The following is a 12135-nucleotide window of genomic DNA, read 5'->3' on the forward strand; positions in this document are numbered from 1 at the left end:
AATAAATTTATTTGAGGAATAATACTTGTACACCTGCAGGTACCCAGAAGATTATATCGCGAAAGGCTCCATCTTGGGATGGCAATACATTTTAATATCAATTAGAAAACTGATGCCGTACTATAAGCGAGTCAGTTCTGGGTACTATTCGAAATATTATTTATGATTCTCCGTTTCGCGAGCTGTACGGCCGTGCAACTTATTTCACGTTTCAATTGAGGGATAGGGATTTTGGATTTCATCACATGCACAGAATTTGACTATTCGAATTAAAGTAGTTTTCTATTTTTATCGTCGAGTTTCACCTGAGATTCTTGAGTCGACCCGATAAAATATTGTAATCATTTTTTTAACCGTGATGATTGTTGTTTTGTATGACGTGAGATAATTATTAGGCACTAAGAACTAGCGCGGGCGCTGCTCTGGGCGTTTCTTGATTCACTTGACTTGGCTAATCTAGGGAAAATTAAAGGGAAACCCTTTCGACGGGCAAGGTGACTTTGAATACAAATTTCCATGATAATCGCGATACTCGAAGATTCAAATATTTGAATACCGTCATTCCGTCTGCCTTACCGCGTCGTCCAGGCACTTCTTTATATTCATATACTTTTAGTTTGGTGCTGGCGGCGGTGTGCTGTCTACAAATAATCTTTGGGAAATTAGCAATAGCCCAATATCGAAGATTCTGATCTCATCTTTAACGCCACAAGATTACGTTTGATAAAAAAAAAAAAAAAAAGTTGTAAAAAAATTAGTAGCAAAATCGGAGTATAAAAAACAGAGTAAATCAGTCTAGATCTTGTGGCGAAAATATCATTCTAAAAATTAACGACGGATTCTATCGAAGACCGTTAGTACTCAATGGCATCCGGCGTGGATGTTTCTAGCGCAACTTCCTCGTAATCTCTTTCAAGGGCAGCCAGATCTTGACGAGCTTCGGCGAACTCTCCTTCCTCCATTCCCTCACCGACGTACCAATGAACGAAAGCTCTTTTGTTGTACATCAGATCAAATTTATGGTTCAGCTTGGCCCACGCCTCCTCAATGGCTGTGGTATTCGACAGCATTGACACTGCTCGTTGAACCTGATACAAGATCGATGAAATGTAGCGCGGATGAAATGAAACTTCCATCAATAGAACAGTTTGAAAAATTTTATTACCTTAGCGAGGTCCCCCCCAGGAACCACAGTTGGTGGTTGATAATTGATCCCGACTTTGAAGCCTGTTGGACACCAATCGACAAAACGGATGGAGCTTTTTCCTTTCATGGCAGCAATCGCCGCGTTTACATCCTTTGGGACAACGTCGCCCCGGTAGAGAAGGCAGCATGCCATGTATTTTCCCTCCCGCGGGTCACATTTAACCATCTGATTAGTTGGATCGAAACATTCGGACGTGATCTCGGCGACGGACATACCCTCGTGGAAAGCTTTGTCGGCGGAAACAACTGGGGCGTAACTCGCAAGAGGAAAATGAATCCGGGGATATGGAACCAGATTGGTCTGGAATTCGGTCAAGTCAACGTTCAAGGCACCATCGAATCGAAGGGACGCAGTGATCGATGAAACCACTTGGCTTATCAGCCTGTTCAAATTTGCGTAAGACGGTCGTTCGATCCCTAATTTACGACGGCAAATGTCGTAGATAGCTTCGTTGTCGACCATAAAAGCGCAGTCGGAGTGTTCGATTGTTGTGTGCGTTGTTAGAATCGCATTGTAAGGTTCCACTACTGCCGTCGAAACCTTGAAAAATAGAAAATTTCTGCATCGGTATTCTGACCTTCAGTTAAATTCAAACACTATCATGAACCAAAAGCCCTAATGTGAACTCATGAAAAATAGCAACCACTTTGAAAGAGCCAGATGCTTCATCTCGGAAATATTTTGAGATCGTTTTCTGCCGTATAATTACATTTGGAAAGTACCATATGGGCGCAAAAATCCACGCCATACGAGTTCGTAAAATGACGGGAAACCAATGTCAGAAAAATAATTTCGTACAACATGTTGTTATGCAGAGGTCAGATAAATTTTGCAGACGTGATTCTTTTTTTGCTCACTTGCGGGGCTGGATAGATTGCGAATTCTAATTTAGACTTCTTCCCGTAACTTTCAGAGAGTTTTTGCATGAGGAGAGAAGTGAATCCGGATCCAGTTCCGCCACCAAACGAGTGGAAGACAAAGAACCCTTGAAGTCCGGTGCACTGGTCTGTCAAACGACGAACTCGGTCCATCACAGACTCGATGACCTCTCTTCCGATCGAGTAGTGACCTCGAGCGTAATTATTCGCAGCATCTTCTTTGCCGGTTATCAGCTGTTCCGGATGATACAACTGTCTGTATGGGCCAGCGCGGACTTCGTCTGTAGTGTAATTAGAAGAAACATTATCCATTGAGGATAAAAATTCATCACATTTGGGATGGAAAATTGGAGATTTAAACTACGAACCGACTACCGTTGGCTCTAGATCCACCATGACCGCGCGTGGGACCATTTTTCCAGAACCAGTCTCGTTAAAAAAGGTGTTAAAACAGTCGTTTGAACTCGATAGTTTGTCGGATGGCATTGTTCCATCTTGTTGGATTCCATGCTCGAGACAGTACAGCTCCCAGCACGCATTACCCATTTGTACGCCCGCCTGGCCCACGTGCATTGAAATACATTCACGCTGAGAGGGAGGAAACTTAATTATTAAAAATTTTCTCTTTCATGTGTCAAACGATTTTAGGATCACGCGCAGGATTTCCTATATTGAAACGAAATTACGTGGAGTTTCAGGAGCTACGTGAATTTAACACGACGAGATTAAACCTCGAGCTGAAGACACCCTCGTAGACATAATTCAGCTCATTTCTAAATCAGCTTATATATTTAGAGCCAGAGAGAAATTACGAACGTTTCATTGAAAGGATGGGATCAAAATTGAAACCTGGGTGTTCCATAGGTATTACCAGTATAGAGGAGTTACGTTATTTTGATGGAAGCTCAGTAGATCTGACCGTGAAAGAGTGTTAATTTACAGGCTCTTTTTCTAGGAGTTGTAAATTTACCAAAATTCGATTTTATATGGATGTAAATATTTTTACTCAGAAGCTAGAAAATATTGGTAATCGCGCTGCTCGGAATACGAGCTTCTGTGAATAACTGTGCAGGAATTCATTTATCTTGTCTACATGTGGCAGCGATGTCTGTTTGAATGAGTTAATTGATATACTTCATGCCATGTATCAGTTTGAAGCGATAAGTTTTCGTTTATTACAATTGGATTCCGAATTAGTTATAACTGATTTGTCGTCGGGTTCAGTCAGAGGTTTTTGCTAAATTGGAATTTTAAGTCTTTGAGGTCAGTATTCGTATCTGGCATGCGATTGGAATAATTTCTTAGCTCAGTAACGCTTCGTCAAAATCTACTTTCAGTTGGATGTTTCATTTATTCCTTATCGGTGGACTATATGAGTCTATGTTCTATTCGAAATTTTGAAGTCTTACAATCAGTCTCAAGATATTTTTTACAAAAATAATAAATTAGATAGTAAGTCATACCATTTTGCCCAGTTTTTGTACCACACACTCAATAACACAGGTCAATAATTTTTATAAAAATCATAAAGAATATCCAAAAATTATATATTCAACTGAAATTTTATAAAAGCCAGTTAATTTGGAAGATATTTGTAAACTAATGAATTTAGTTGATACTGGTAACTGAGCAACAAGGTAAATTGAAAATCATGTTATTGTTAGGCAAATGAGGATGGGAAAAAAATGAAAAAATTAATTTAATGTACCTGGAAAAAAAAAACCCATTTTTTTTTTTTTATTGTAAAATTAATTGCTGTTTACGCAGAATATCAGTGTGTTTTACAAAGGTTTATCAGTAACTTTCAGTCCCTGCAATAAAAGTAGGCAAAGTAGACAGACAACGAATTTTGAAAATGATAAGATAACGTGTCGAATTACCGCCCAAAGTTCAATTATTTATTATTTGTTGATAAAGAAGATCAGTCGGGAAGATGATCAAATATTCCGTGCAGTTTTCTGTACGACTTCGCGATCGGTACAATCAACTTTGACTCATTTGCATCAACAATTTGACGTTTCTTCTAACCCTGACATTTGCTTTGATTTTTTATGTATCATAACACAAATGACTACCGTACCTCCTGTAAAACCCCCACGGGGAATCAAACATGCCAAAGAAACTGTGAGTAGCGAATTTATTCACCTGATAATTGACACTGGCATCTAAACAATCTTGTCAAAAAACGATGATTCAATATACCCTAAATTAAGGTTAGGTATCTAGGTTCTGATCTGTTCAAACAGCAACTACAATATCATCAAATAATGAATAATTTATGATTATGAGTAATTAACCAGGTCTCAAATTTAGTGGGCATCTACTGGCCGAGGTAGTTGAAAATTTCTTGCTTGTGTGCCGTTTGATTAAATCAGAACTTGCAGTGTAGCACAGTGAAACTGTCCTACCACTTCTGTAAGGATAAATTGTAACATCATTTGAATAAGATTCACTCTCTGTGAAATGATCATGTAAAATCATTTTTTAAATCCAAATTATACAGCTAATAATCTTGTTGGGTTGACTGTTCACAGAGTGGTTTGTTAATGTCTGTAATTCGAGCATTATCTGCCAGTGAGACAAATGAACAGCGAGAAGTTGAGAAGGCCAAGCTAGAAAAAGAGTACAAGAGGAGCGATCAACGTCTCGATGAATTGGTATCCCTACATGATCAGGACCTGACACAGGTCATGAAGGTTCGTATATCTTGGGAAACTCAAAATTTTCAAAAGAGAACGCCAGTCTGAAGCAATTAATGACTACGTGGACTTGGAAGAAGGCTTGCAGCACTTTTGACCCATCATTCTTTGTAGATATTCAGTACATTGTCGGAAAGAGTAACAGCAGCTCGTGAGAAGATTCATGCTGTAAAGGAAAATTTGAACGCCTGTAAACAGCTGTTGAGATGTAGAAAAGATGAGCTTATGAAATTATGGCTGGAGGGTATCGAACATAAACATCTTTTACAGTTGCTCGATGAGATGTAAGTGCATTAAATATTTCTGCTAACAACTCACCACATCAATGGATCACAAGTAGTTGTTATTCATCCCAATTTATGAATCCACAGTGATCAGTTACGAGATGTTCCTTCTCGCCTGGGCCATTACTTAAATAGGAAACACTACCTACATGCTACAAAGTTACTAGTGTCAGCTCTTTCGCTTGGAGATGGAACACTCGAAGGAGTTGAAGCACTGAGGGAAGTTAGAACAGAATTAGAAGCTAAAGAACAACAACTGCATGCCAAACTACTCGAAGAGCTGAGTAAACACTTATACATCGAATCAACGCGGGAGGCATTGTTCAGAAGACAAGGCTCTGGCCGAGATTTTCAAAGAGGCAACGAATCGCGTGGTTCTAGGGGCAACAAAGTTAGACGTGCATTGCTTGATGTCATGTCTGCATACCCTGCAGGACAGGCTCCAAGGTAAAGCATTAGCTTCATATTTATATCTAAAGACCGACCGTCAAGTATTGTATAATCATTACCATAATATGCGAAATTTCTTCACTGTTTTCCTATGAGTATTATTAAGACTATTTTTATGTCACGCAGCCGTCGCACTTCGCTTGTAAACATGTGAGTTATTGCGGTATTAATGTTTGGGTGTTTGAGAGTTTGAAATTTTTGTTTGGTGTTTGTTTGATGAAATTACTAGTTTTACATCGGTATTTTAATGTATATCATATCTCCAGGGGAACAACCGCGGTCGCTGAAGATTTAAGCAATATTATTGAGGACGAACATTCTACAAATCCGGACGAGAATTCGGAACACTTCTTGGCGATTATAATTGAGTGCCTTGCTTTGCTCAACAAAATACCAGAGGCTGTTGAAGTAAGAATTCCTTCAGAATAATAATGAAGGAAATTGAAAGTTTGATCAAATCTAATTGCCGCAATTCGTCGATGATTTACAGACGGTCAAAGTACAAATGCAAAGTGAGTTATTGAACATAATAGCTCGAACGTCTAGAAAAATAATGGACATGGGGGACAATCAACCATCCATAGTTAAACCACCATCCACTGAAACTACAGAAATCAAGATTGTAACAAGCAATAATACTACAACAAAGCAGTCGCTCTTGCTTGATTTGCTTCAAACGTTGTTCGAACAATTCAGATTAGTGGCTGCAGCACATGCAATAGTATTACGGAGCTTTTCTTATGTTGTAAAGAGGAATAATTTAGATGTTCGATTGTACGAGATGCCTGATGTATGGAGTCAAATTCAAGCAGTTGTAAGTCTTGCAAACGATCGAGATGATTTCAATAATTCAAAATGCCTAATATTGAAGAGCATGCGATTCTCAGCAGTCTCTGTTAGTGATTGAATATATCAAAACCTATAAACATCATACATTTATTTATTCTTTCAGCTTCAGTTACTGCTCACTCAATATTTGGATATACAAAATATGGGTGATGACCCATTTCAAACTCCAACAACACTGCGAGAACCAGCTAGTGATATAAATACCTATTTCGCCCGAAGAAAACAACAAAGACAGAAAAATGGCTCACTTTTCAAATTTGACTCTTCATCTCATGCTATGACACTGAATAATTATCTCAAGGATCACAGATATAGCAGTCTTGGATTAGCGGTGAGTGCAAACCTCATCAGTACAATCACTGATCATCTTGCAATGTTAGTTATCATCATGATCTATCTTTGTCGTCACAGGAAACAAGTCAAACTTTGGATGCAATAAAAGAGAAAAAACTTGTGTGTGAACCAGATCCCCAGAATATAACGTTGATATTTAGGCCAATGATGAAATTTATCGAAGAAATCGAACAAGCCCTAAACTGCGTTCCTGGGTAAGTGTAGTTTTCATGCCACTTACTCATAAATCCAATATGCCGTACTCAAGTATGCATTTCTACGCTAATACTATTCTGTTTCAGAAATCCGTGCACATTGAATACTTTCATTGCAGATTATGTGAAAGAGGTGTATTTAGGACGACATCACGTAATAGTGGCTACAGCTATCGATATGGCTACTAAGAGTCCTGAAGCTTGGCGAGCAACGACAACCCCGGAACTTATGAAAGAACTAGGCTTACCTAGGCCACTTCTACAAGTAACTATAAATTATTGGAAAACACATAAAACTTTATCTCGAGTAAGAATTTAAACGATCTCACCAAAATTTGAAACCAATTCTTTTCAGAGTACCGTAAAAGTTGAACAATGCGTCTCTGAGTTGAGATCTCTTATGACCGTTTTGCCTCTCCAAGGTGAACACTTTTGCACTCTTGCATTAAATATTCTTCATAATTATCGTGAAACATGTCAAGCTGCGTATCGAGGTATAGTTCAGCCTGAAAGCGAAGACAAGAGAATATGCTCAGCAGCATGGTTGAAAGACGACGATATCAGTAGATTCATCAAGTGAGTGGCTATCATTATTGCATCCTCCGTACGATAAAAATTTCAGTATAAAAGTTTGCAGCTGAGAGACGGTATCTTTTCCAGATCCTTACCAAATTGGGCAAATTTAAAATTCGAGACTCACCCACAGCGTGGCGGGGCTGGGCGCAGGTCGATGCGTCGTCAAGAAACGCAAGAGGAAGAAAGCCCGGAAGAAGTTAGACAACGTAATCTGAGAGAAGCAGAAATATTAGCGAGTAATTTAGGTGAAGGTGGAATAAACGCACATGAAATTTTATCCGATGTTGGTCAATTACGTGGTTTAGCGCTGCTTCAAGAGAGCATGGAATGGTTTGCACTGTCCATACGATCGTTTGTTGCCGAATTGCGTCAAGCTAAGTACTCTAATGATTCTCAAGGCTTACCGTCAATGCCTGAAGCATTGGTGGAGTCGCTACATCAACTGGCTGTTGAATTTGACGAGCTTGCAAACACATGTATATTGGTGCTACATTTAGAGGTAAAAGCCAAACAAAATTATTTCATGATATCCTGTCCAATTCAGTTGGGAAAATATTGTTTTTCATTACATTGAAACATGGAAAAAATGTTCTCAGGTACGAGTGCAATGTTTCCATTACTTACTACCACGAGGAGAATATAGTCACTTGTGTGGTGGTGCGAGAGATCCTCAGGAAGCTGATCCTCGAGTCGAAGAACTCTGCCGAGTAATGCAACACATCGACGAAGCGATGCAGTCAATTCTCCATCCAAAGAAAACCAAAGTAATTTATCAATTTAATTATTCGCATTTTTATTTTTTGCATTCTAAGGACTATTCCAAAAAAAAAATTATTTTAATTTTCAGTACATCTTTGAAGGACTCGGACACTTGATAGCTAAAATAATAATAACTTCTGCTCAGTATATAGAGAAAATAGATGAAATCAGTATTCAAAGAATGTGTCGCAACGTATTCGCTCTCCAGCAGTCGTTAACGAACATCACTATGGCAAGAGAATTGGCTATGGACCATGCGCGACAATATTTTGAACTGTTTTATCAAACACCGGAAGAAATTTTGAATGGTGTATTAGAAAAAGGTCCACAGTTTTCTGAACTTGAATATATGAATGCCTTCCAACTAATAGGAAGAAGTCAGCAGGAGTACAGCTCAATTAATAAACATCTGGAAAAGTTATCTGAAATATTAGGCGAGGTGGGAGTTACAGTGTAATATTTTTCAACATGCTTATCTGACGCTTGATCAAATTCTATACACAACCAATGTAGAAATATGAAACCCCTTGACTTTTAATCAGACACGCTCATGTTCATAGAAATATATCATGTGTAAAGTTGTAAAGTTAAACTCTAGTTCATATTTGAACCTGGATTGTTGATTACTGATATTTTTCATCTGTTACGGACGGTATAACTTGAAATAAAAATGAAACAATGTATCCTTTCTCATGTCCCAAACTTGCTACTCTTATCGCTTAGTCTAGAATATGAAATATAACAGATATGATGTATTCTATCGAGCCGCTTATTCTACATAGTTCATGGTAATTATTTATCGAACAAATTAACTTGGATAATGTAAGATTAGATATATACAAACTGATATATTTGTAGCGACAAATCTAGGTAATTTTTTGAGCAATGCCTTCTACTAATGCTCAGCCTCTAGATTGAACACCTTATCTATAGATCCCGACGTCGTATCATTCATTTTTCAGTATTTCTGTATATAATTCAACGCACTGATATCATTTTGCATATCACGCTGTATAAAGTTTTCGATATATTCGTCATCATTAATCAATCAGTTGACACGAATAATTTATTTTTACTATTGTAAACATTACTGATTATTGTGCTTCAATTTACGATAAGCAACAAAATAAAGAGTGACACGATATGATCGCGTTAACAATAGCCATGCAAATATATTACTTGATTATTGTAATTGATTATCAAATCAAAATGTATAGCGCAAGAAAACAGTTTTGCTACAATCACAACACCTCGCCTGGTGAAACGAAACTTTTATCCATGAAAATAATTCCCGTGATGTTATTTGTTTACATGTATTGCGCTTATAGTTAACAAAATTGTGAAATTATTAACTGTTATAAAATCTATCTAGGCAAATATGAGAGAATGAATAAAAATGAAGAAATTCGAAACGTGCACGAAACACAAATGTCAATTATTCTTTACGCCATTCCTAACGACTGTACAAAAAAATTACCGCATTTCACCAATGCGAAATTTTATCACTGTAGTTGTTACGAGCAAGTATCATTAAACCGCTCGAAATGCATCTAATTTATATATGTGGAGTTCTATGGAAGCCCTTTGATTGAGTTGCAAGTTGTAACAATAAAAGGAATCATTTCATCTACGCGTAGGTACGGCGATTACCACATCAAAAGATTGCTAATATTTGGATGAATTAGCTTCTGCGGCTTATACACTTGCTCCCCAACGATATAGGTTTAAACTGAGTACAAATTTAACTGTTGAACTAAAGTAATGGATCGTTTGATCTAGAAACGATCGAAAATTTTTGTTCAAATAATAATCTTTCACCCTATGCCAATTATTTTGAATCCAAATTTGGTCGAGTAATTTGACATATGATAGATAAAAAAAGAATCCTGATGTATGGATTCTATCAGAAGAATACTGAACGTAAAAATAGATTGAATGAACAGTATACTTCAGTTGTAAATATTCAACAACTGATGTGATTGAGCTCGATCTATTCTATTTTAATCCCTTCTGATTTTTTTTGCATATACAGCGGGCTTATCCCTATAAAGGTTTCATACATTCTATACGGTCTTTGAGCTCAAAAAGTTTTTCCCAAAGCAGGTTCAAGACGTAGGACGAGGCGCCGTGGAATTAACAGATCAAAAATACTTTTTCAGTAAATCCAAGACCTTCCGACAGATTATCGATAAAAATAACGACAAAATGTAAGCATCTACCATTTTTTACACACCGGGTGTTAAGAAATGACCTAATTGTTTTTAAGATACCTCTAACAATTGAAAATTAAGGTGAGGAAATTTGCGTCAGAGACAATTCATTAAAAAATTTATACCGATCACTCTGAGTTTGGGTGTCTGAATCCATAAAAGAATCTATGATATTGAAATGATTATAGAACCTTTTTCAAGCTCATAATTCCACGTTGAATCGATGTCACTGACTTACACTCAGAACTTGGAACATTAACAAATGCAAATATCGTATGATATGTTCCAACTGTTCGAAGAGGATACCTTGCTCACGTCAAAGTTTTTCGCTTCGTGCAACTCGGTAACGAATGCTGACACCGAATTGATGACTAATTAAACTTCTTATACTCCGCTCTCCTCATCTCCGACTGTCCGGTGCTCAAGATTGAATATACGATTATTCTCGCGTATCATTATAGACCTTTATATAATATTCTTACAATTAAACATGCTGCACCTTACCCGCGTAGGATTTCGATTTTTTTAAAACATATTCGTCTAGAATTGAAGATTCAAATTTAAACACCTGATAAGTGGAAGACTTATGGCTGTGTATACTTATATTCTTTTTGTTTCCCGAAGAGAGTTTTTGCAAAGGTTTGTGTAGAAGCAGATCCAAATTGTGGAGAGATCGGTGGGTGCTCATGGGGGACACCGAGAGAAAATTTATATATGAATACACGCAAATCCGATATTCCGATAGACGTGGGGGTGGAAAAGCCATGGCGGATGCAGAGGGTTGTGGGGGCTCCGACGACGATGGTGAGGTATATATAAACTGAGAATCCTACGTTTGTGGTCAGACGAATTACAACATCCATCGAGAATATCCAAACGATATCTGCAGAACATCACCAGCTGCAGAACGGGATCACATTTCGAGTAAGCGATAAATTAAATTTTGCACTAAAAACACGATTTCGTTTAAAAACTTCATCCCCCTGATTTAACTTTTCTTTTTGTGTACAGGGGCTCACATGTTCAACAGCCGGATAGTAGGTATGAGGGCACCCCAATTATCCATAGTTCTTCTATTAGTGATGGTGTATTTCATACGAATTAGTTCTAGTCAGGTGAGTCCCCGTGAATTATTTCTACCTTTTACATCAAAATGACAAAGCCTTATATCTATGTAACAGCCTGTAAATACTTGATTTCCTGTACTTCATAGGTAACTTTTTCGCGGGATTGGAACGCTGGAAAGCGTACCGCCTCCAGCGAGGGACACTGTTTCGCTAATGCAAAGTCCACCGCCGCAGCTTTCCACGTTCTAACGGTATAGAACATTGTTTGTAAAATTACTACGAATAAGATTCGTACAATTATCCCCTTAGTTTATTCGGCTTTTTTCGTTGAAAACTGTTATTTCTATTCAGAACGAATTGAGGCAGCTATCCGGCTGTGAAGCACGTGCCATGGTTCTATCTTTGCGGACTCAAGATGACGTCCCTAATGATCTTGCCGTTTTCCCTGAAGGTCGATAGGAGATCAACTTACGCCATCAGCTCTGGTGAAATCTTTACTTAAATTTTGAGAATGGCATCCGACAATATCTTATTCAAATAGCATCCTGATTGTTTCCGTAGATTGTGTCGGCAAATAATATGCTTATGTATCATGTATAATTGATTAA

At 37.8% G+C, this 12135-nt stretch overlaps 3 protein-coding genes across 5 annotated transcripts; 2 read left to right on the plus strand and 1 right to left on the minus strand.

Annotated features, from left to right (window-relative positions):
* Positions 1-166: 166 nt before the first annotated feature.
* On the minus strand, positions 167-3788 carry LOC105685058 (tubulin alpha-4A chain). Its single transcript, XM_012398873.2, has 5 exons — positions 3549-3788; positions 2454-2673; positions 2065-2366; positions 1166-1747; positions 167-1088 (listed from the first exon to the last, which is right to left on the minus strand). The coding sequence occupies exons 1-5, from the start codon at positions 3549-3551 to the stop codon at positions 855-857; spliced, it is 1341 nt and encodes a 446-aa protein (XP_012254296.1). The 5' UTR covers positions 3552-3788; the 3' UTR covers positions 167-854.
* Positions 3330-9673, plus strand: LOC105685057 (exocyst complex component 4). 3 transcript variants are annotated; one of them, XM_012398872.2, is made up of 14 exons: positions 3330-3348; positions 4620-4781; positions 4899-5068; positions 5156-5515; positions 5645-5668; positions 5785-5926; positions 6009-6332; positions 6471-6698; positions 6779-6915; positions 7003-7180; positions 7271-7491; positions 7576-7990; positions 8088-8255; positions 8339-9673. In XM_012398872.2, the coding sequence occupies exons 2-14, from the start codon at positions 4632-4634 to the stop codon at positions 8705-8707; spliced, it is 2886 nt and encodes a 961-aa protein (XP_012254295.2). In that variant the 5' UTR covers positions 3330-3348; positions 4620-4631; the 3' UTR covers positions 8708-9673. The 3 variants fall into 3 exon arrangements, with proteins under 3 accessions (XP_012254295.2, XP_012254293.2, XP_012254294.2); XM_012398870.3 differs by lacking the exon at positions 3330-3348 and adding an exon at positions 4063-4209; XM_012398871.3 differs by lacking the exons at positions 3330-3348; positions 5645-5668 and adding an exon at positions 4063-4209.
* A 1561-nt stretch (positions 9674-11234) lies between these two features.
* LOC125499735 (adipokinetic hormone/corazonin-related peptide-like) lies at positions 11235-12113 on the plus strand. The gene is made up of 4 exons (XM_048648982.1): positions 11235-11384; positions 11472-11575; positions 11674-11778; positions 11879-12113. Exons 2-4 carry the CDS (start codon positions 11480-11482, stop codon positions 11984-11986), a joined length of 309 nt encoding a protein of 102 aa, XP_048504939.1. The 5' UTR covers positions 11235-11384; positions 11472-11479; the 3' UTR covers positions 11987-12113.
* The last annotated feature ends 22 nt before the right edge of the window (positions 12114-12135 follow it).

This window comes from Athalia rosae, chromosome 1 (assembly GCF_917208135.1).
Source record: "Athalia rosae chromosome 1, iyAthRosa1.1, whole genome shotgun sequence".
Lineage (NCBI taxonomy): Eukaryota > Metazoa > Arthropoda > Insecta > Hymenoptera > Athaliidae > Athalia > Athalia rosae.

What these genes read in the sequence shown, in the direction of transcription:
- LOC105685058 (XM_012398873.2), bottom strand. An exon ending in TCTAGAGCCAACGGTAGTCG is followed by an intron (nt 2,367 to 2,453) that starts GTTCGTAGTTTA and finishes ATTACACTACAG; the next exon opens with ACGAAGTCCGCGCTGGCCCA. An exon ending in CTGGGGGGGACCTCGCTAAG is followed by an intron (nt 1,089 to 1,165) that starts GTAATAAAATTT and finishes ATCTTGTATCAG; the next exon opens with GTTCAACGAGCAGTGTCAAT.
- LOC125499735 (XM_048648982.1), top strand. Translation starts at nt 11,480, where the DNA reads ATGTTCAACAGCCGGATAGTAGGTATGAGGGCACCCCAATTATCCATA. An exon ending in TACGAATTAGTTCTAGTCAG is followed by an intron (nt 11,576 to 11,673) that starts GTGAGTCCCCGT and finishes TGTACTTCATAG; the next exon opens with GTAACTTTTTCGCGGGATTG. An exon ending in CAGCTTTCCACGTTCTAACG is followed by an intron (nt 11,779 to 11,878) that starts GTATAGAACATT and finishes ATTTCTATTCAG; the next exon opens with AACGAATTGAGGCAGCTATC.
- LOC105685057 (XM_012398870.3), top strand. Translation starts at nt 4,153, where the DNA reads ATGACTACCGTACCTCCTGTAAAACCCCCACGGGGAATCAAACATGCC. An exon ending in TCAAACATGCCAAAGAAACT is followed by an intron (nt 4,210 to 4,619) that starts GTGAGTAGCGAA and finishes GACTGTTCACAG; the next exon opens with AGTGGTTTGTTAATGTCTGT. An exon ending in TTACAGTTGCTCGATGAGAT is followed by an intron (nt 5,069 to 5,155) that starts GTAAGTGCATTA and finishes ATGAATCCACAG; the next exon opens with TGATCAGTTACGAGATGTTC.